Below are 21,215 nucleotides of genomic sequence, written 5' to 3'. Positions count from 1 at the left end.
CAGAACTCGCATTATGTCATTCTGTTACTCAGGCGCGCACCACGGGCTCCCCGTTCCCTTGCAAGTTAAAGATAAAACGTCTCAGCAAAGCCTCGGAGGCCCTGCAGCGTCTGGGCCCCGCTGCCTTTCTATCTTTTTCTCTCCCGGTCTCCCCCCCACACCTTCACTCCAGCTGGAAAGACTGCACCTCCGTTACCATGAACGTGAACCCCACAAACCCACTTTGCACCTCTCCTAAAGTCCCTCAGTCTCCCCCAGACCCTCGCCCCCTGCCTCAGAAAACAGATTCCAGAGCCCCTCCCCAAGGCCAAAGCTCCATCTTGCTGACCTTAACCGTGGGGTTCTGTTCCTTCAAAGCTGCTGGGAGCAGCTCAGGCTAGGGCCAGCTCCCGGGAGGTGGCTGCCCCTTGCCGGCCACAGTGGGTATCACAGTCAGGCGCGGGGATCCTAACCTGAGCGTGAGCATCTCTGCCTGGGGAGAGGCAGAGGAGGATGCCAGATGACAAGGTCTATAAGCCCTTAAACCTCTAAGGTTCTTACACTCAGAGTGGGGGGAGGATTGTCAGCCCTGGTTTTTGAGCTGCTGACTCCCAATGTTAGCTCCCAAATCCATGAGAGAACCCCTTTCCTATGAAAGGTGAAGACTTGCAGGGTGAGGGTGGGAGGGGGCTCCCAGGACCCTGCGGAAGTGACATTTGCCCACCAGGCTCTGGGAGGCCGCCAGGCCTGGGACAGTCCAGGCGGCAGGCCCAAGGTCCAGCCGGGGTCAGGTTTCAAGATGAATTTTTAATGCTTCCAGCCAGACTTATCAGATGTTCCCCTTTCATCTCTGCACGGTCCCCTCTCCCGTCCCCACGACCCCTGGGGGTGGGGCAGGCAAGGCAGGCCTGGGGCAGCAGGCCTGGGGCAGCAGGCCTGGGGCAGCTCCCAGCAGCCTCCTGAGAAAGGCTCTGGAAGACGCAGAGGTGTGAATGACCGAGTTATTTTCCCAGTTGCGTTGTGACCTTGAGTAAGTCACTTAACTTCTCTGAGCATCCCTCGTTTGGTTTTGCATTTACAACCCGGGGGCGACAGCTCCTGCCTTAGGGAGTTGTTGTGGGCAGTAAGTGCTGGGCCCTTGGGAGGTGACCCATCTTTCCCTGAGCCCTGACCCCTCCTCTGGTTTTCTTTCAATCCCAGAGGTGCCTTTGCCTCTTTCTTGGGGAGGTGGGGACTCGGGCTCACCCGATCCCTCCTAAGACCCAAATGGCCCACCCCAGGAGTCTTTGGCCTTCCTAGAAACTTCAGATGAGGTGGGGAAGCGCAGGGAGATAGTGAAGCAAGGCTGGCGGCCTGATTGACGACGGCTCCCCGCTGCGGCAGAGGGCCGGAAGCCGCTCAGAGGGAGGAAGCCTAAGGAAGGCCCAGCTCAGGGGGCGCAGCAGGCGCAGACTCACGGGTTACCCCTGCCTCCTCCGTCTGTCCTGGCACCTCCTCGGCCCCTGGAAGCCGCGGTGGCCACACCGAGCCGGGAGGGCAGGGCCGTGGAGAGGGCCTGGGCGCGGCCCTCGAGGAAGGCTTGTCCAGTCTTCCCAGCCCCTGCCCGGTGCTTCTGAGAGTGAAGGTCTTTCCCATCTGATTCGGTGGCAGAGTTAGGACGCAGGCTCCCGAGCCCCTCAGACCCACTGGACCGGCCTCTCCCTGAGCCCTGGAATCTGCATTTTAACACCCGAGGGTGAGTTAGGAAGCTCTCTGAAGGCGGAGAAACAGCTCCTCGGAGGTGGTGTGGGCCCCAGGGGGTCAGGCAGGAGAAAGCGAAGGGAGGGAAGTTAGATCCTGGCGGCAGCCACGGGCAGGACTCGTGCGTGGACACGGTGATGCGGCTGATGGGGGCGGAGAAGGATGCAGGAGGCAGGCCGGCGCGGCCGCGCTGAGGGTCGCGCCCGAGGTTGCGAGAGCCGCGTCCTTCCGGGGCACAGGGTCGGGGGGCGGCCTCCGCGGCGGTCCCCGGCGCTGCCCTGGCCGGAGCCCCCAGCCCGCCGCTCGGGTCCCTCGGCCCGGCCCCTGCGCAGCCCCCACCCCAGCTCATCTGCGTGAGGGTCCAATTAGCACGTTTTCCCCAGAAGTCTCGCCCCGCTCCCGCCTCCGCCTCGCCCCTCGGAGCGGGGGTGGGGACCCCCACTAACCCCTGCGTCCCGGCGGCCTCGCAGCCGCCCGCTCCGAGGGGTCCCGGGGGTGAGGGGCGCGCCCCCGGGGGCACGGCGGGGCCTGCCGGGGCGAGGTTTTGGGGTGGGGGGAGAAAGGGCAGGCGCTTGCCCGCCCCCTCTTTCTGGGAAGCGGTGGGGAGGGGCGCTTCTCCCGGGAGACTCGGGGCGTCGAAATCCCGCGTTCCTCAGCCCCCGGCCCCCGCAGCCTCCTCCTCCCCGCCACGTACCCTCTCCCCCCCTCCCAGCCATCTGTTCCACTCGGCGGCGCCGCGACAAACAGGCTCCAGCTCGCGGCCGCCCCCGCCAGCCCCCTCCCCAAGCGCCCCCGCCCCGGGGACGCGGGGCGAGAAGACACGCCGCCCCAAGGAGGCCGAGACCCCCGCCTGCGTCCCGCACTCGGTCCCGCGCCCTCTGGGCAGGGGCGGGGGCGCGGTGGAGACCCCCTCCTTCAGCCTGGAGGGTCGGGGGCGCCGCGGTCGGGGGCGCCGTGGTCGGGGGGCACGGGGCTATCTCAGGGGAGGGGTCTGGAGATGCGACCCAGGAGAGCCGGCAGGGGCTGTCGAGGGAGGGCGTGGGGTCCCCCGGTTCCCAGTCTCCCACCCCGTCCCAGCCGCAGCCACGCAGCGCCGCCTGCAGAGCAGTCGGGGACGCACAGCCGGGCCGTCCCTCTCCAGTTCATCTTTTGTGATCCGCTTCCAGCGGACCGGACGGAAAGTCGAGGTCCGCGGGCACAGAGAGCAGCGAGATCCGGGCAAGGCCGCTGGGAGCCCGTCCAACCCGTTGGCGGATGCGGTCCAAATCTGGTTTCCTACTTCGCGAAAAGGACACCGTGGGAAGCCAGGAGTCTGGGCTGCGAGCAGCCCTGGATGCGCCATGTGGCTTAGCCACGTCTCCAGACCTCGCTGGACATCCGTCAAACGGGGGGTCAGCCTACTGAGTCAGCTTCTAGAGAGAATTGCAGACAAAGGGAGGGCTTCTCTGTGATGCTGCCCTGCAGGGCCACTATTTCGGTGTTCTCCTAGGTTTTCTGTGAGTAGGGTGGTGCGTAAGGCCGTTGCGGTTCCTTTCCACCCTGAGAGGGCAGCAGAGAGCTGGGCTGACAATCGCAGATCCTCCTTTCTGCCGCTGATTGGCTCCACAGACCTGAGCTTCGCACTCAGCGGCCACGACGCCCAGCCCCACCGCCTACCAGCTCTGTGTCCTTGTGCCTTAACCTGTCTGAGCCTTCCTCTCTCTACAAAGCGACCTGGAGACACCGACCCCTACAGTGAGGACGCAGTGAGGTACCTGTGTGGCTGGGCCCCTCCCTGCCGCGTCCCTCCCTCCTGTGAGTTTCAGGTTTATGTCCCAGGACAGAAAGAGAGGCAGGAGTGGGATAAATGAGGTATAGCTTCCTGGAAGGCCCCTTGCCCTCAAAGACGGTGTCTTCCCTTGATGCAGGTAACTTTTAAAGTCTCCCTTTATTCCTGAAAGTAAATATAAATATAGCACAAGATGAAGCTCAAAATTTGCATGAAGTTTTAAGTTAAACACGACACCCCCCCCCCCAAAAAAAACATGTTACTTTCAACAGACCCGCCAGAGATGCCCGGCAAGAAAGATTGAGAGGCGCGCCTTATCATTGTTCCCAAAGCCTCCTGCCTTGATCGTGGGTAGGCAGAAAGGCCAACCTCCCTCCCAGATGTACCCCAAACCCCGTGAGCAGAGGGCAGGACCTCCACCTGCTCCAGGGCACGGCTGAGAACAGGAGCTGAAGCAGGCGGCTGAGAACAGGAGCTGAAGCAGGCAGCTGGGGGTGGACAGGCTGGCACCTCAAGTGTCCTAGTTACTGCCCAGCTGAGCCAGGGTGAGGAAGGGGGATGGAGGTGTGGGAAGATACCACCCCCACCCCCCCACAGACACAGGCAGGCACACCGCAGCCAGTCTGTCACTTCCCTTTTTATTTCCTCTGAGATCTGCAGGCAGCAGCGCCAGGGAGAGAACCCGCCCTTCAGCCCCCAGGAGAGGCTTCCCTCCCACGCAGCAGCCTCAGGACGCGGCGGCACACCTCTGGCCCCTTTCCCCGGAGGAGAAGGGAGTTCACACGCGATCGCACATACCCTGGGCCCTGCGTAGCTGGGGGGTCACCTGTTCGCTGACCCCACAGGCCCCCAGGAGGCAGCAGCGGGCAGGCCCCTCGGCGAGGCCCAGAGGAAGCCCAGGGCCGCACCCCAGGCCCTCCAACCCCAGGCTCGGGAAGGTTAGGTCCTGGCACGGGGATGTCTTCGGTCAATGGAGCGTGGCTTCAGGAATTTCTTTTTCCTTTTCACCTGTCCCCACAAAAACAGAACTTCTCCTGGTATTTATAAATCCGCGGTCCCTGGCGCTGTGCGGAGGTCACAGGGAGAGTCACAGTCCCTCTGCCCCGGCCACGGCCGCCTGTGGTCTGGACTCCGGGATGCGGCGGGCTAAGCCGCCACCTTGGGGCCACTGGGCGCCTTCAGGGCATCCCCCCAGTGGGCGACATCTGCCCTCTGGATCCGGGCACGGTAGTAGAAGAGGTAGGATGGTAGTAGGAACCCCAGGAGTGAGAAGAGCAGGAGGCCCAGATTCACCTGCAGAGTGAAGAGAGAGAAAGAGAAAAAAAGAGTCAAGCTGTCCACCCTCATCACCCTCGGGGGCCACTCAGCCTCCCTCAGGGAGGAGAAGGCCGCCATCTGCACCCCAGGCCTTGTTCATTGCAGTTCGGTTCAGTCATTCAGTCGTGTCCGACTCTCCGCGACCCCATGGACCGCAGCATGCCAGGCCTCCCTGTCCATCACTAGCTCCCGGAGTTTACCCAAACCCATGTCCATTGAGTCGGTGATGCCACCCAACCATCTCATCCTCTGTCGTCCCCTTCTCCTCCTGCCCGCAATCTTTCCCAGCATCAGGGTCTTTTCCAATGAGTCAGCTCTTCGCATCAGGTGGCCAAAGGATTGGAGCTTCAGCTTCAGCACCAGTCCTTCCAATGAACACCCAGGGCTGATCTCCTTTAGGAGGGACTCGTTCTGGGCTGGAAGATACACAGAGCGAGCCCTGGCTGTGGGCAGCCGCTCTCTGCCAGCGTCTCACAGGACACCCGTAAAGCTCCAGAGCCGGGTCTGAACCCCACCTAATGCCAGGGCCCAAATGACCCGGTGTCGGCTGGGAGCCTGGGCCTCTGAGGACGTGGGCGGTGGGGTCCTGTGGGGTATGCTGGTGGGCGATCACGGGTGCCATGTGCAACGGGGAGAGCAGGCCCAGGAGGCCCTGCTCAGACCCCGCGCACAGCCTGCCCGGTTCCTCACGGGGTGGCTCACAGGCCAGTCACCTCGGGTCTCCACTTCTCCTCTGGGCCGTGGTGGCCGCGTTCAGTATAAATACACTAAGGACTGATGCTGAAGCTCCAGTGCTCTGACCACCTGATGCGAAGACCTGACTCACCAGAAAAGACCCTGATGCTGGGAAAGAGGTAAGGCGAGAGGAGAAGGGGACGACAGAGGTTGAGATGGCTGGACGGCATCACCGACTCGGTGGACATGACTTTGAGTGAGCTCCCGGAGTTGGGGATGGACGGGGAGGCCTGGCGTGCTGCGGCCTGTGGAGTCGCGGCGAGCCGGACCCAACTGAGAGCCTGCTCTGCCCTGATGTACTAACCGGCACTTGGTGAGTGCTCGGGACACGGCGGCTGGTGGTCTGCTGAGAGGGCTTAGGGGAGTGCGTGCACCCCTGGGGCAGATGTTAGCTTTAGGGAGGTGAGGTCGGTTCAATGCGAGGAAAAGCCTTTCCAACAAGATCAAGGGCTGGCGCCCCAGCACAGGGGGTGTTTGAGCTCGGAGGGTTTGGAGGAGCCCCTTTCTAGGAGAGAAGGTCCCTCCCTTGGATGAGGACGGGGCCAATCTCCAGGTCACCGGGGAGATTACAGCGTCCTGGGCCCAGGCTGGGGTGTCTATAAGGAGGTCTGCTCCACCGCCAGTTGGGAACCCCCAGAGGAGAGACCTGCCAGGTGCCTCCTGCTGAGGTGAGAATGAACGATTCCACCGCAGGCGAGAGCCCCCCGCCCCCAGCTCCTCAGCTGCACCCAGGCAGGGGGGGTCCCGTGGGCCCCACGCCCCGCTGCGGCTCACCCAGAAGGGCTCTCCTTTCAGGGGCCCCACCATGGCCATGAAGAGCGGCTGCTGCAGCAGTGCAAACACGGCGCTGAGGAGCGACTGCAGGCCCGTCAGCGTCCCGAAGTGCTTGGAGGGGTACCTGCGGACGGGCAGGGCCCCGCGTGAGGCGCGCGCCTCTCCAGCCCGGCGCCCTCCCCCCAGACGGCACGCTCTGTCCACCAGGCAAGGCAGAGGTTAAGAACTGAGGCTCAGGGCAAGCCTGACGGTCCAGTGCTGAAGACCGCGCTCCCAGTGCTGGAGGTGAGGGATCCACCTTGGCTGGGGAGCAAACGTCCCAAGTGTCATGGCACAGACATTTAACAATCTCAGGCCGTCCGCATATGCCCCGGCCTCAGGGGTATAAGCTATGACTTGAAGGCTACAGGGCCGGTTTCTGGCACCTACTGGCTGTGTGATGCGCTTCCCTCCTAGCTCAGTTGGTAAAGAGTCTGCCTGCAGTGCAGACCTGGCTTCGATCCCTGGGTCGGGAAGATCCCCTGGAGAAGGAAATGGCAACCCACTCCAATGTTCTTGCCTGGGAAATCCCATGGACAGAGGAGGCTGGCGGGCTACAGTCCAGGTGGTCACAAGAGTGAGACACTGACTTAGCAACTAAACCACCACCACCACCAGGTGTGATAGCAGCAAGTAACTCAGTCTCTCTGAACTTCACTTCCTTCCCTAAAAACAGGGAGACTGCTAACCTCACAGGGCTGATTTCCTTTTGACACATTATTTATTGAGCTCCTACCATGCGCCAGGTACTGTTTTAGGTGCATGGAGAGACAGCAAAGAACCACAGCTGGAGGTGGCATTCTGGGAGGCTGGGTAGTAATCACACCACAAGCAAAATAAACACATCGTTGGGACTTCCCTGGTGGTCCCGCGGTTAGGGCTCCGAGCTTCCACTTCAGGGGGACACAGGTTCGATCCCTGGTCAGGGAATTAAGATCGCTCATGCCACTGGGTGTGGACAAAACCCAAGAAAGCACAGCGTGTTAGAAGGTGATAGCGCTGAGGAACGAAGCTAAGCAGAGCAGGGGGGTTTCTAGGGAGGTGGGGAGGGCTCAGAAGAGTCCCTCTGGGTAAAGCCCCAAGCAGCGCGTGACAGCTTGTGGACGTCTGGGGGGAGATGAGCCAGGAAGTGGGGCGCTGGGGGGGGAGCACGTGAGTCTCCGCAGCATGCGGCAGCTGCAGCGGGAGACAGGGGTGAGCGCGGTGGGGAGGGTAAGGGAAGGGAGAGGCCCCCGGGGGCCAGACCCTGCAGGGCCTCTTTGTGTTAACGTATTTATGTTTGGCTTCAGCGGGTCTCCGTCACGGTACGAGGGATCTCTGCTGTGTGTTTCACTGCAGCACACAGACTCTCCAGTCCGTGACAGGTGGGCTAAGCTGCTCCACAGCTTATGGGATCTTACTTCCATGCCCTGGAATCAAAGCGCATCCCCTGCACCGCAAGGCAGATTCTTAACCACTGGACCACCAGGGACGTCCCCCGGCATGACATTTGGAGCCATAAGAGCCTTTGACTTTCTCTCTACGTGAGACGAGAGAGGCAGCCGTGGAGAGACGGGAAGAGACGTGTGTCCTAACGGGTGTCTCCAGCTCCTGCGTTAGAAATCCCAGAGGAGGCAAGGGCAGACTCGGGGAGGCAGCAGCCATTCAGGACGGGCGTGTCATCATCAGAGATGTTGAGTAGGGACACGCGTGGCATCTGTGGAGTGTGGAGCGTGACCCAGGCTGTGAGCAATGAGCATCTGGAATCCAGGGTGACCCCCGGCCCAGGTGCAGCCTCCCCCTGAGGTCCGGATAGGGGAGGGGTCAACATCTCACCATGTGGACCACAATAAACTGTGGGAAACTCTGAAAGAGATGTGAACACCAGACCACCTGACCCGCCTCTTGAGAAACCTCTATGCAGGTCAGGAAGCAACAGTTAGAACTGGACATGGAACAACAGACTGGTTCCAAATAGGAAAAGGAGTGCATCAAGGCTGTATATGGTCACCCTGCTTATTTAACTTATATGCAGATTACATCATGAGAAACGCTGGGCTGGAGGAAGCACAAGCTGGAATCAAGATTGCCGGGAGAAATATCAATAACCTCAGATATGCAGATGACACCACCCTTATGGCAGAGAGTGAAGAACTAAAAAGCCTCTTGATGAAAGTGAAAGAGGAGAGTGAAAAAGTTGGCTTAAAGCTTAACATTCAGAAAACTAAGATCATGGCATCTGGTCCCATCACTTCATGGGAAATAGATGGGGAAACAGTGGAAACAGTGGCTGACTTCATTTTTGGGGGCTCCAGAATCACTGCAGATGGTGATTGCAGCCATGAAATCAAAAGACGCTTGCTCCTTGTAAGGAAAGTTATGACCAACCTGGATAGCATATTAAAAAGCAGAGACATTACTTTGCCAACAAAGGTCCGTCTGGTCAAGGCTATGGTTTTTCCAGTGGTCATGTATGGATGTGAGAGTTGGACTGTGAAGAAAGCTGAGCACCGAAGAACTGATGCTTTTGAACTGTGGTGTTGGAGAAGACTCTTGAGAGTCCCTTGGACTGCAAGGAGATCCAACCAGTCCATCCTAAAGGAGATCAGTCCTGGGTGTTCATTGGAAGGACTGATGCTGAAGCTGAAATTCCAATACTTTGGCCACCTCATGCGAAGAGTTGGCTGATTGGAACAGACCCTGATGCTGGGAGGGATTGGGGGCAGGAGGAGAAGGGGATGACAGAGGATGGCATCACCGACTCGATGGACATGAGTTTGAGTAAACTCCGGGAGTTGGTGATGGACAGGGAGGCCTGGCGTGCTGCAGTTCATGGGGTCGCGGAGAGTCGGACACGACTGAGCGACTGGGCTGAGCTGAACAGCGTCTCACCTGTGCCCGCCGTGGAGTAAGCGCCCACAGCCGTTACAGTGTTGCCACCCTTCTTTCGCCATCACACGTAGAGCAGAGACACTCGGTGTGGAAACCAGAAGCCGCAGGGGAAAGGGAACGGGGCGCCAGGGAGGGGGCTGTCCCACATGAAGCAGGGACGTTATGAGGCAAAGAGACTGCGGTCTGGAGATTCCAGCAGGGCTGATGCGGGCAGAGGGGCCGCTCCGTGAAGGGGAGCGGGCGTTGTGGAGGGAGACGCAGGGCCAAACCAGAGATGTCAGCTGCCCCTAAGGGAGGATGCTCTGAAGGCAAAGTCGTCCCAAGAGGGTGCAGGGAGCGCCCCGTCACTAGGGAGCTGGGAGAGAGCAGTGAGCTGGACCACGTCCAGGTCCTCACCCCCTGCAGCTGCTGCTGCTACGTCGCTCAGTAGTGTCCGACTCTGTGACCCTGTGGACTGTAGCCCCCCAGGCTCCTATGGCCATGGGATTCTCTAGGCAAGAATACTGGAGTGGGTTGCCGTGCCCTCCTCCAGGGCATCTTCTCAACCCAGGGATCGAACCCCTGTGTCCCACATTTCAGGTGGATTCTTTACCATCTGAGAAACCAGGAAAGCCCAAGAATATGGGAGGGGGTTGCCATGACCTCCTCCAGGGGATCTTCCCCACCCAGGGATCAAACCCAGATCTCCCACATTGCAGCTGGTTTCTTTACCATCTGAGAAACCAGGGAAGCCCAAGAATACTGAAGGGGCTGCCGTGCCCGCCTCTGGAGGATCTTCCCCACCCAGAGATCGAACCCGCATCTCTGACATCTCCAGCGCTGGCAGGCAGGGTCTTTACCACGAGCGCCACAGACGCCCGCGTTCCAGGGAGGGAGGCTGGGGAAGGGTGCGCTAAGGGGAGCCCTTGGGAAGGCCACCCCCCTGGTGACTCACACCGCGGCGTAGAGGCCCCCGCAGGCCGAGTGGTAGAAGCCACGCACCATGGTGTGCAGGATGAAGGTCAGAAACTGCAAAGGAGAGAGGGCAGAGGTGAAGGGGGGCAGGGGCGGGAGGGCGAGGAGGGGGACAGAGCCAACGGCCGGTCTCCTCGCCCCGCCGACCTCCCGGAAACACCTCCTGGAGAGCCCGGCAAACAGACCCAGAGGGTGGGAACCCGGCCGCCGGAGGCAGGCGCCAGGGGAACCGTGCCTTCAGCCGTCGGGAGCACCGAGAGGCAGGGGGCCTGGAAGTTGTACCTGGAGGTGTAGGTTGTTGATGAGGCAGGTGATGCCGAAACCCATGAGCAGCAGGTTGGTCAGGGTGAAGGCGTTGATGGCGTTGGTGATCTTCTGGATCTCGCGGTAGCGTGGTCGGACGGACTTGGTGGCCGCCCCGACCCTGCGGAGGACAGGCCGTCACTGGCCGCCGCCCCGACCTCCTCAGCGGCCCTCCCTCCCATTTCAGGGCACCAGGAGAGGGAGAAAGTCTCCCTTCCAGCCACGTGCTTCTCAAAGCATGGCTCCTCCAGCACCGTCTGGTGTGCGTGCGTGCCTGCTCGGCCCTGTCTGACTCTGTGACCCCTTGGACTGTAGCCCGCCCAGCTCTGCTGTCCATGGGATTCTCCAGGCAAGAATACTGGAGTGGGCTGCCATGCCCTCCTCCAGGGGATCCTCCCCACCAGGGATCGAACCCAGGTCTCCGGCTTTGCAGCTGGACTCTTTACTGTCTGAGCCACAAGTTCTATGGGACGACAGTGAGAAATATGCCACCTTGAAGAAGGCCCTCACCCACCCGTGCTGGCACCCCGATCTCAGACTTCCAGCCTCCAGAACTATAAGAAATAAATTTCCACCGATCCTAAGCTATCTTGTCTGCTATTTTGTTATACCAGTCTAAACAGACTCAGAAAGACTCTGAGCCAAAACCACCCCGCTAAGCCAGTCCCAGATTCTTGACTCTCAGAAACGATGAGATAATAAATGTTGTTTAAAGATGCAAAGTTTGAGGGTACTTTGCTACACAGCAGTAGATATCTAACACACCGGATCTATCTCTCCCTAACTCTAGAGTGTGGTCATCATAACAAAGGTTCTGGAACCTCCTACTAAAAGCTTGTGATCTTGAGTAAGTTCCTGAACCTTTCTGTGTCTCGGCTCCTCTGGGAAGCGAGCGTAATAATGTGTGTACCTAGCTCAGGGAGCCGGTGCAAGATTAAATAGGGCAATGCAGGTGCGCGGTGTACAGGCAGCGTTTACTGCCAGCTAAGCTCATTATTAAGGCAGCCACATGCCCCCTGGGTCTCAGTTTCTCATCTGTAAAATGCGCACGGGTCCCCCCTCTCCCAGGGCCCTGGGGAGATTGAAATAAAACACTGGATGTGAAAGCATAGGGCTGTCCCCACCCCGGGGCGGGTCACCTGGGAGTGGGGCCATCCACGCAGTCCTTGATCCTCCAGTCCATGACGTAGCCGATGAGAGGGCACGTGAGAAGGCAGAGCAGCTGCACGGCCCCAAAGACAGAGGAGTAGAACTCCACTGGGGGCGGGAGGGGAGAGGGCTCAGGGGCTGGCAGGCAGGAGCCGGCAGCCCAGCCTCAGCAGAGGGGGCAACGCCAAGATCTCCCCCCTCTGACCCCCAGATTCTCAGATCGCCCACACAGCCAGGCAGCCCATTGGGTACTGTCACCCGCCTCCAGCAGAGGCAGGAGGAACGCCAAGATCACCCCCTCTGACCCCCAGATTCTCAGATTCCCCACACAGCCAGGCCACATGACCCAAGGATGGGTGACCCACCGACAGGGCACGTGGGGGCCCGGGCCCAAGCTTCTGTTCTCCTACCTGTCTCTTTGGCCCTTTGCTTCAGGTCGTCCGTCTCTGTTGGGGGTGGGAGGGGAAGCCAGGGTGAGGGGAGCTCGGCCAGTGTGCCCCCCGCACCCGCAGCCCCCCGGGGGCTCAGCAGCACCTCACCATGCTCCTGGCCGCCGGTCACCAGGTACTCCAGCATCTTGTTCATGGCGGCCATGTAGAAGATGACCCGCAGCTGGGTCATGCCCATGGTGAGGAGGCTCCACAGGAAAATGGGGGAGCAGAGGCTCTTGCGCAGGGGCACAGACTCTGGGAGGACAGTGGGGGGCGCCCCTGAGTCCCTGAGCTCCAGCGTGCAGCAAGTCCCAGCGGGTACCCCAGTGGGCCCGGAGAGGGGCAGCTTTAGCCTCACCAGCTTCCGAGTCGCCCGACTCTGTAACTGTCTCACTAGGAGACATTTTTATTTTTTCAGCCTCGCTGTGTGGCTTGTGGGATCCCAGCTCCCTGACCAGGGATCAAACCCAAAACCTCCACAGGGAGAGCACGGAGTCCTAACCACCGGACCACCAGGGAATTCCCTCACCGGAACATCCTCAGGTGACCTCCGGGTGTGTGGCCCAGGCTTGGCATGGCAGCCACTCCAGCCAGTATTTACCAAGCACTTGCTGTGTGCTGCACATCTGACACGCATCATCCCATGTTACGAAAATGTGCTGTGTTCAGCCGCTCAGTCGTGTCCGACTCGGCGGCCCCATGGACTGCAGCCCGCCAGGCTCCTCTGTCCATGGGATTCTCCAGGCAAGAACACTGGGGTGGGTAGCCTACCCCTTCTCCAGGGCATCTTCCCGCCCCAGGGATCGATCCCAGGTCCCCCGCACTGCAGGCGGTGTCTGTCCTACAACCCAGTGGTCAGCACGTCAGGCAGATCGGGAACTGCAGCTCAGAACTGCCAATGACCTGCCCAAGGTCTCAGGGCTGGGAGCCGCAGGTGCTCGGACTCGGCTCATGCCCGTGAGAGCTCTGCCGGGGGGACCCATCAGCGGGGACCACCTCGTAACCTCACAGCATGCCTCAGTTTACAGAGAGCTCGTGATCCTCCCTTCCTTCAATCCTCCCAACTAACTTCCCTGTGAGCTGGGTGCACTTCAGTTCAGTTCAGCCGCTCCGTCGTGTCCGACTCTCTGCGACCCCATGGACTGCGGCACACAGGCCTCCCTCTCCATCACCAGCTCCCGGAGTTTACTCAAACCCACGTCCATCGAGTCGGTGATGCCATCCAGCCATCTCATCCTCTGTCGTCCCCTTCTCCTCCCGCCCTCAATCCCTCCCAGCATCAGGGTGTTCTCAGCTAGTTTAACGGACGGGGAAGGTGAGAGTGGGGTTAAGCGACCCACTCAAGTCCCGTGGCCTGGAACCGGGGAGCTGGACTCAAACCCCCTTCTCGGGACTCCCATCCTTCTGCCCGCGACCTCGTGGCTGACGCCCCGCCAAGCGGCCGGGGCGGGAGGCAGGCGCAGCTCCCCGCCGCGGCCGGCAGGGGCGCCCACCAACCCGGCGCGCGCGGACGCAGCCTGGAGGCCGGCTCCCGGGTGGCGTCTGACGCAAGAGGCTTGGCGGTTGCAGGGAGCCCCGCGGAAAGAAACCCGCTCTCCCACCGGCCTGGAAGGCAGCTGCCCCGTTCCGGGAGCGGCCGCCGGCTTCCAGGAACCCGGCCGAGGACCCGTGCACCCGAGCGTCCTGGAGTTCTAGAACTGGGAGGCGGGCCCACCTGTCCGGCAGGGGGTGGCGTGAGAACTCAGGGGCGAGCACGACCACCCAGGCAAGGGTGCTCACGCCCCGCGAGGCCCGTCCTCTCCCCCCGCCCCCCGAGGCCGGCCCCGGACGGACACTCACTCTCCGCAGAGCTCTCTGCGCCGCCCGGCACGTCCTGGGAGGAGATGAAGAGGACCCCCTCCTCCAGGCTGGGGGCCTTCTGGCTCAGCCGCTGGCCCACCGTGCTCACGTAGGAGTAGAAGCGATCCCCCGTCACCCTGTGGTCCAGGGCCAGCTCTCTGAGTTTGGTCTTCTCCCTGCCGGGAGCCGGGCAGCAGCTCGTGGGAAGCAGCCCCACGGAGCCCACCCTCCGCGGCCTGCCTCTGGCGGGTGCTGTCCCGCGGTGCCAAGTCCCCTCTTCCCAGCACTGACGCGCTCCCCAGCGGGGCTTGTGTCTGCGCGGCTCTGAGCCCAGGGCCGGCTCGCCACCCGCCGAGTGGAGGGGGGATGAGCCGCTTTCCACTTAGGAGGCCGCGCTAAGGACCCAGATTCTGGCGACGGCCGGGGCAGAGGGAAGGATAGATTAGGAGTCTGGGATCCACATATACACACTGCTCCACGTCAACATAGAACAGAGAGCCAGCAGAGACCCACTGCGTAGTACAGGAAAACACACCCAATATTTTATAACCACCTAGCAGGGAAGAGAATCAGAAAAAGAATATGTGTACATCTGAGTTATGCTGCCGTACACCGGAAACCAACACCTTGTAAATCAACTATACGTCAATAAACGCATTTTTCAAAAAAGAACTCCAGCCCTGAAGCTCTTCCTTCCTTTTGGCTGCACCATGCAGCTTGTGGGACCTTGGTTCTCCGACCAAGGGTTGAACTCAGGCCCTTGGCAATGAAAGCATGGAGCGCAGGGGAGCCCCGGGCTCTGGATCCCGCCCCCACCCCCGGCCCGCTCCAGTGGGGCGACCCCAGGAAGGTCACTGTGTGCCCCTGCGCCTGTTAGGAGTGGAGCTAACAGAAGAGCCCACGTCCCGAGCCAGAATGGCCGCTGGGCACAGGGCCTGGCACACGGAGGCCGCCCGGCCAGGATCAGCGACTTGACTGGAGCCGAGGGGCTCGGGTACGGAGCATCACCCCAGGGCCCTAGGGAACTGATGGGGCGGGGTGTGTGTGTGTGTGTGTGTGTGTGTGTGTGTGTGAGAACTGACAGGGGCGGGGTGTGTGTGTGTGTGTGTGTGTGTGAACTGACAAGGGTGGGATGCGTGTGTGTGTGTCTGTGTGTGTGAACTGACAAAGGTGGTGTGTGTGTGTGTGTGTGAACTGACAGGGGCGGAGTGTGTGTGTGTGTGTGTGAACTGACGGGCGAGGTGAGTGTGTGTGTGTGTGTGTGTGTGAACTGACAAGGGTGGGATGCGTGTGTGTGTGTGTCTGTGTGTGTGAACTGACAAAGGTGGTGTGTGTGTGTGTGTGTGTGAACTGACAGGGGCGGTGTGTGTGTGTGTGTGTGTGTGAACTGAGGGGCGGGGTGTGTGTGTGTGTGTGTGTGTGTGAGAACTGACAGGGGCGGGGTGTGTGTGTGTGTGTGTGTGAACTGACAAGGGTGGGATGCGTGTGTGTGTGTGTCTGTGTGTGTGAACTGACAAAGGTGGTGTGTGTGTGTGTGTGTGTGTGTGTGTGTGAACTGACAGGGGCGGTGTGTGTGTGTGTGTGTGTGTGTGTGAGAACTGACAGGGGCGGGGTGTGTGTGTGTGTGTGTGTGAACTGACAAGGGTGGGATGCGTGTGTGTGTGTGTCTGTGTGTGTGAACTGACAAAGGTGGTGTGTGTGTGTGTGTGTGTGTGTGTGTGTGTGAACTGACAGGGGCGGAGTGTGTGTGTGTGTGTGTGTGTGTGAACTGACAGGGGCGGGGTGTGTGTGTGTGTGAACTGACAGGGGCGGGGTGTGTGTGTGTGTGTGTGAACTGACAGGGGCGGGGTGTGTGTGTGTGTGTGTGTGTGTGAACTGACGGGCGAGGTGTGTGTGTGTGTGTGTGTGTGTGTGTGTGTGAACTGACAGGGGCGAGGTGAGTGTGTGTGTGTGAACTGACAGGGGCGGGGTGTGTGTGTGTGTGTGTGTGTGTGAACTGACACGGGCGAGGTGAGTGTGTGTGTGTGTGTGTGTGTGTGTGTGTGAGAATTGACAGGGGCGAGGTGAGTGTGTGTGTGTGTGAACTGACAAGGGTGGGGTGTGTGTGTGTGTGTGTGTGAACTGACAGGGGCGGGTGCGTGTGTGTGTGTGTGAACTGACAAAGGTGGTGTGTGTGTGTGTGTGTGTGTGTGTGTGTGAACTGACAGGGGCGGAGTGTGTGTGTGTGTGTGAACTGACAGGGGCGGGGTGTGTGTGTGTGTGAACTGACAGGGGCGGGGTGTGTGTGTGTGTGTGTGAACTGACGGGCGAGGTGTGTGTGTGTGTGTGTGTGTGTGTGTGTGTGTGTGTGTGAACTGACAGGGGCGGGGTGTGTGTGTGTGTGTGTGTGTGTGAACTGACAGGGGCGGGGTGTGTGTGTGTGTGTGTGTGTGTGTGAACTGACAGGGGCGGGGTGTGTGTGTGTGTGTGAACTGACAGGGGCGGGGTGTGTGTGTGTGTGTGTGTATTAACAGGGGTGGTGTGTGTGTGGGGGGGGCGGGTGGGTGTGTAAGCCGCCATTCAGGCTGCCCCACACGCGGCAGGACGTCATTCCTTCGCAGGCGCCTTCCCTGGTGCCCGTGGCACGCGGCGCTGTGGCCAGCGTCCCCGCTCCTCTGACCCCGTCCTCCAGCCTGGACAGCAGGGTGCCGCTCCCCAGGTCTGGCTGCCGGCGTGGTGACCCAGCTACACAGAACTCGATCCCGGTCGGATCGGGCCCGAGGCTCAGGTGGGAAAGCAGAGCTCGGTTTCCCTGACCCCGGGCTGCTTCTGCGCATCGCATCACCACACCCTGGCTTCCAGGTCTGCAGGGGGGGTCCCCTCCCATCTCCCCCTCCCCCACCGCCACGCCGCTCACTTGTAGTTGACTTCCTCGGGGGAGGGAAAGGCTTCCCTGGGCCAGTTGACGGCACAGTTCAGAAAGATGAGGCAGGCCAGGGCCGACCAGGCGAACATGATGGCCATGAAAGACACTCCGGCGTCGTAGATCAGCTGTGGGGGGAGCGTGGAGGCCCGTGGCGGAGGCTGCCCGGCCCCAGGCCCGCGCCCTCCAGCCAGAGTGGAACCCAGGCCCCAGAGGCCTCCGGGAAGGTCTTTGCGAGCCCACCCCTTGCGCCCAATTCGCAGATGAAGACACCAAGGCCAGAAGCTAAGACCAGAACTAGAAGCCCCACCGCCTTCTCCCTTTTTCACCCCCACCCCTCCCAAGAGACATGAGTTGATTCCAAGCAGGTGCCAAAGAGGCTGGCCACAAGCTCGACACAGTCTTTGGAATCTCAGTTTTTATCTTAAGAAGATACACTGGTGTTGCCTTTGACTGTACACATGTTCTCATTTTCACCAACACGTCGTTTCACTTCATGGACAAGAGAGGAGGGTGGAAGCTCCCAGCTGCGTTCCTCCTGCCCCTTCCCACCGCCCTCCCTGGGGGGAAGACAGACCCTCCACCGGAGAAGTCTTAGCTCGGCTCTCACAGGTGCGGCAACCCGGGGCGGCGGGGGGAGCGGGGCGCTGTGCAGCCTCAGGGCCAGCAGGCTCTGTCCTGACCGATTCTGTGCCACGGGTCAGTCCCGCGGGGGACACAGCAGGCGGGCTCTGCCCGGGAGGACCGCTGTCTGTCCTGGTCCAGGTCCCTGCTCCTAGCTCTGGCGCTGCCCGGGAAAACCGCTCCTCCTGGGCTCCAGCTTCAGGGCTCTTTCTTCCCCCGGAGCAGGACAGAGCTTCAAAGGGCCATACCCCAAGGGTCTGGCTCCTCAAATCGCTCTGCCTTAGTGGAGGGAAGGGAGACCCCCTCTCCAGGCCTGGTCCCGCCTGAACACCTGTCAGCACCCCCAGCAGTGCGCGCTGCACCTCCACTGGGACGGAGGCTGAGCAGAAAGTGAAGGCGCTCAGTCGTGTTCGACGCTCTGCGACCCCATGGACCGCAGCACGCCAGGCCTCCCTGTCCATCGCCAGCTCCCGGGGTTCACTCACACTCACGTCCTCGCGTCGGCGATGCCATCCAGCCGTGGCACCTTGCCTGCCCACTCGGTGCCAGTCCCCATGTGCCAGCTACTGCCCTGTCCTGTGGCGCTTTTTAAGCTACTGCACTGTAAGGTTAAAAATGGCTTTCTTTCTTTTCTGTCTGTGCTTGTTTTTTAATGTGTTATTTGTGTGAGAAGTATCATAAACCTATTACACACCTGTTACATTACTATACAAATACTATCAATCCTATTTCACGTACAGCCAATTGTACTAGTTGGCTGGCTAACTTTGTTGGCCTTGCAAACAAATAGGACTTACACACGTGCTCTTGGAATGGAACTCGCTCCTTTGCAGGGGACTTACTGTAATAAATTAGCTGCCCGGGGCAGACTCTGAAGCACATGCTCTGGCCCTGCTGAGAAGATGATTTATCAGAGGCGGGAAGGAGGCCCCAGACTTGTGCAGAGCGAGGATGCAGGCCCTCTGGCTCTAGGTGGACCTGTCTTACAGCTGGCCTCACCTGGACTAGCTTGGCAACCTTGGGACCCAAACCGCCCAGCCTCTCCAGGACAGGGAAAGGAGATGTGGCCTGAAAAGTGGGGTAAGGTCCAAGAGCCCAGGGCCTGGAAGGCTTGTAAAGGGGTTGTTTTTGATTCTGCAGGTGAAAGAGAGCAGGTGGGTGAGCTAGTTCTCCATCTAAGATCATTCTGGAAGTCATGCAGATGACCGCTCAGAGAGGGAAAACCTTGGAGGTAGGGAGAGCAGCTGAGAAAGCACTGGCCTGGGAGACGGGATGAAGGCCTGGACTCAGACGACAGGAAAGGAAAGAACAGAGACCCGCTGATCCGCAGCAGCGCCGGGCTCTTCCCACAGCGCCGCCAGGCTTGTCCCATTGGAGGCGGGCGCTGACGTCCGCCTGGCAGGAGACGTGTCACCAGACATACCAGCCACCAGGCACCCAGTTCTTGTGTCAGGGCAGAAAGAAGACCAAACAACCTCATGGACCACCACCCCCTCCCCGAGCAGCCTCATACCTTGATTCCTGGGTACGTGATGGCAGAGGAGGCGTAGGAGCCGATCATGAGGGCCATGAACGTGGAGCGCAGGTTCCCAAACAGGTTGGGCAGCTGAGAGAGGAGGTGGGTGCCCGTAAGCAGGGAGACCCTGACCCCCACCCAGGGCTCCCCTTGCCCCGCCTGGAAAAGCTTGGAAGCTTCTAACCCTGGCAGTCCTCAAGGCAAGCTCCAGGAACATGCGCCCCAGAGTCGCAACAGAAAAATTCTAAGCCAGAATCAATGAGGGAAGCTGCTGTAACCCCCTCCCACACCCAGCACGTGTGCTAAGTCACTCAGTCGTGTCCAACTGTTTGCGATCCTATGGACTGCAGCCCACCAAGCTCCTCTGTTCTTGGGACTCTCCAAGCAAGAATACTGAAGCGGGTTACCACAACCTCCTCCATGGAATCGTCTCAACTCAGGAATCAAACCTGCGTCGCCTGTGTCTCCTGCATTGGCAGGCAGATTCTTTACCACTGAGCCACCTGGGAAGCCCCCTCCCCCACCCCACCCTATACACACACACCCCACAGAAGTGCCTGCAAAGAGAAATTCTGTTTAACCCCAGGGTTCCCCAAGTTAGGCACTTACGGAGTCCCTTAATCATGACCTGCCTCTTAATAAGCCGTGGTTAGGTATTTAAAAAATACCATTCTAGAGCAACTCCTTTGATAGCTGAGCACTGGGACTCGGAAAGGGAAAGAAATGTACTTGGAGCTCATTAGTGACTTTCTCTCCAGTTCTGGCCATAGGAGCTCTATCCCAGACCCCAAGGCTGTGACACCCCAAGGATGGTGCCTTTTAACCTTCTCCGTAGCCCCAAAGGCCACAGTCCATGGTTTTAACTGAGCCAGGACAGGTAACAGCAGGGCTCGGGAGCTGAGGATAGCAGTGAGGGAGGGGATAGGGCCAGGGTCAGGCTTGTGTCCAGAAGAGGAAGCCGACACACAAAGCAAGCCCAGAATTCCCACCAGTAGAGAACTGGTCGTGCTTTTTCCGGTAAGTGGCCTGAGGAGACCTCTAAAAAATGGTGCGCTATTCCCTAGACCCAGAAAACCCCACAAAATCATGCAAATCAAGAGGTTCAGATCTGCAATTCACTTCAAGAACACTGGGGAAACTACTCAGGCCATTAAGGAAATGCACATCTGAAAACCCCCAATTATCTGAAGGATGTCACTTTAAAGAAACAATGTGTGCCATTCTGTCCTTACAATGGTGGAGTTGGTAGGTGTCCACGGGCCAAACGGCGGGGCTGGACTCGGGGTCGGTGGCCCCACAAGAGTGCTGAATTTTTACTGCACAAGCTCAAAAATGCAGAGTAATGCTGAACTGCAGGGCTTAGGTGTAGATTCTCTGGTCATTGAGCACATCCAGGTGAACAAAGCCCCCAGGATGTAGCAAAGGACTTACAGAGCTCCTGGTTGGATCAACCCATACACGAGCTCTCCTTGCCACACTGAGAAGATCCTTACCGAAAAAGAACAGATGGTTCCTAAAGCGGAAGAGGGGGCCGCACAGAAGGAAAAAAATATCCCAGGAGAAACTGAAGAAACAAAAGCTTATGGCCTGAGGAATAAATGCCACAAAAAATAAATGCAAATAATAGTTTTTAAAAAAAGAGAGAGAGAGGGAGAACTGGTCTGTTCACTGGTCTGAGCCAGGCCCTGGAGTGAGGGGAAAGCAGAGCCGGGTATCCCCCACCCCGACCCCTACTCCTCACTGCCAGTCGACAGAGCCCCCAGCTGGAAGAGTCTTAGACGCCACACAGAGCTAAAATCCTCTCCGCAGAGGGGAAAACGGAGGCTCAGAAGGGATCTGAAACAGCTCCGGAGAGGAAGGGGAATAAACACAGAGACATCCACGCTCTCCATCAACCTCCACGCGGCTGGGAAGCAGAGGCGGGGCCGGGATGACCCCACTCGGGCAGGGGTTTCCCCGGCAGCCTGGCTGTGCAAGGCACGCTTGCCAAGGACGCCAGGGAAAGCGCCAGGGCCGGGCAGGTGGCCGAGGCCGCGGTGCTCCTCGGTCGTGAGCCCCCACCCGCCTCCCGCCTCCCGCCAGAGTCCGAGCGCCTTCTCCGCCGACGCTGCACCGGTCTTCCGGCCGGGATCCGGCGGGCGGGCCAGCCCCCGAGGCCCGAGTCGGATTCCGGCCCTGCCATTGGCTGGAGATTACTAACGACGGGGCAGGGGCGTGGCCGGATCCGACCCTGCCATTGGCTGGAGAAAGAGGAACGGCGGGGCGGGGCGGGGC

At 60.0% G+C, this 21,215-nt stretch overlaps 1 protein-coding gene across 4 annotated transcripts in view; it reads right to left on the bottom strand.

Moving 5' to 3' along the window:
* Positions 1-3,848: 3,848 nt before the first annotated feature.
* The window catches only part of SLC43A1 (solute carrier family 43 member 1), a 32,550-nt gene continuing 15,183 nt past the window's right edge, over positions 3,849-21,215 (bottom strand). For 2 of the 4 annotated variants that reach the window (XM_065944620.1, XM_065944615.1), the window contains exons 6-15: positions 18,939-19,031; positions 16,796-16,929; positions 13,900-14,075; positions 12,169-12,315; positions 12,040-12,075; positions 11,620-11,737; positions 10,460-10,601; positions 10,158-10,231; positions 6,314-6,437; positions 3,849-4,780 (exon numbers count right to left, since the gene is read on the bottom strand). In XM_065944620.1, coding sequence (XP_065800692.1) covers positions 4,634-4,780; positions 6,314-6,437; positions 10,158-10,231; positions 10,460-10,601; positions 11,620-11,737; positions 12,040-12,075; positions 12,169-12,315; positions 13,900-14,075; positions 16,796-16,929; positions 18,939-19,031 — 1,191 coding nt within the window. In that variant the 3' untranslated portion in view covers positions 3,849-4,633. Of the gene's footprint in view, positions 4,781-6,313; positions 6,438-7,485; positions 8,049-10,157; positions 10,232-10,459; positions 10,602-11,619; positions 11,738-12,039; positions 12,076-12,168; positions 12,316-13,899; positions 14,076-16,795; positions 16,930-18,938; positions 19,032-21,215 lie in introns of those variants that run through there. The other 2 variants (XM_065944619.1, XM_065944618.1) reach the window with 2 other exon arrangements.

Source organism: Muntiacus reevesi, chromosome 9, assembly GCF_963930625.1.
Source record: "Muntiacus reevesi chromosome 9, mMunRee1.1, whole genome shotgun sequence".
Taxonomy (NCBI): domain Eukaryota; kingdom Metazoa; phylum Chordata; class Mammalia; order Artiodactyla; family Cervidae; genus Muntiacus; species Muntiacus reevesi.
Note: the sequence above shows the minus strand (reverse complement) of the source record. Positions and strands in the feature narration are given on the sequence as shown.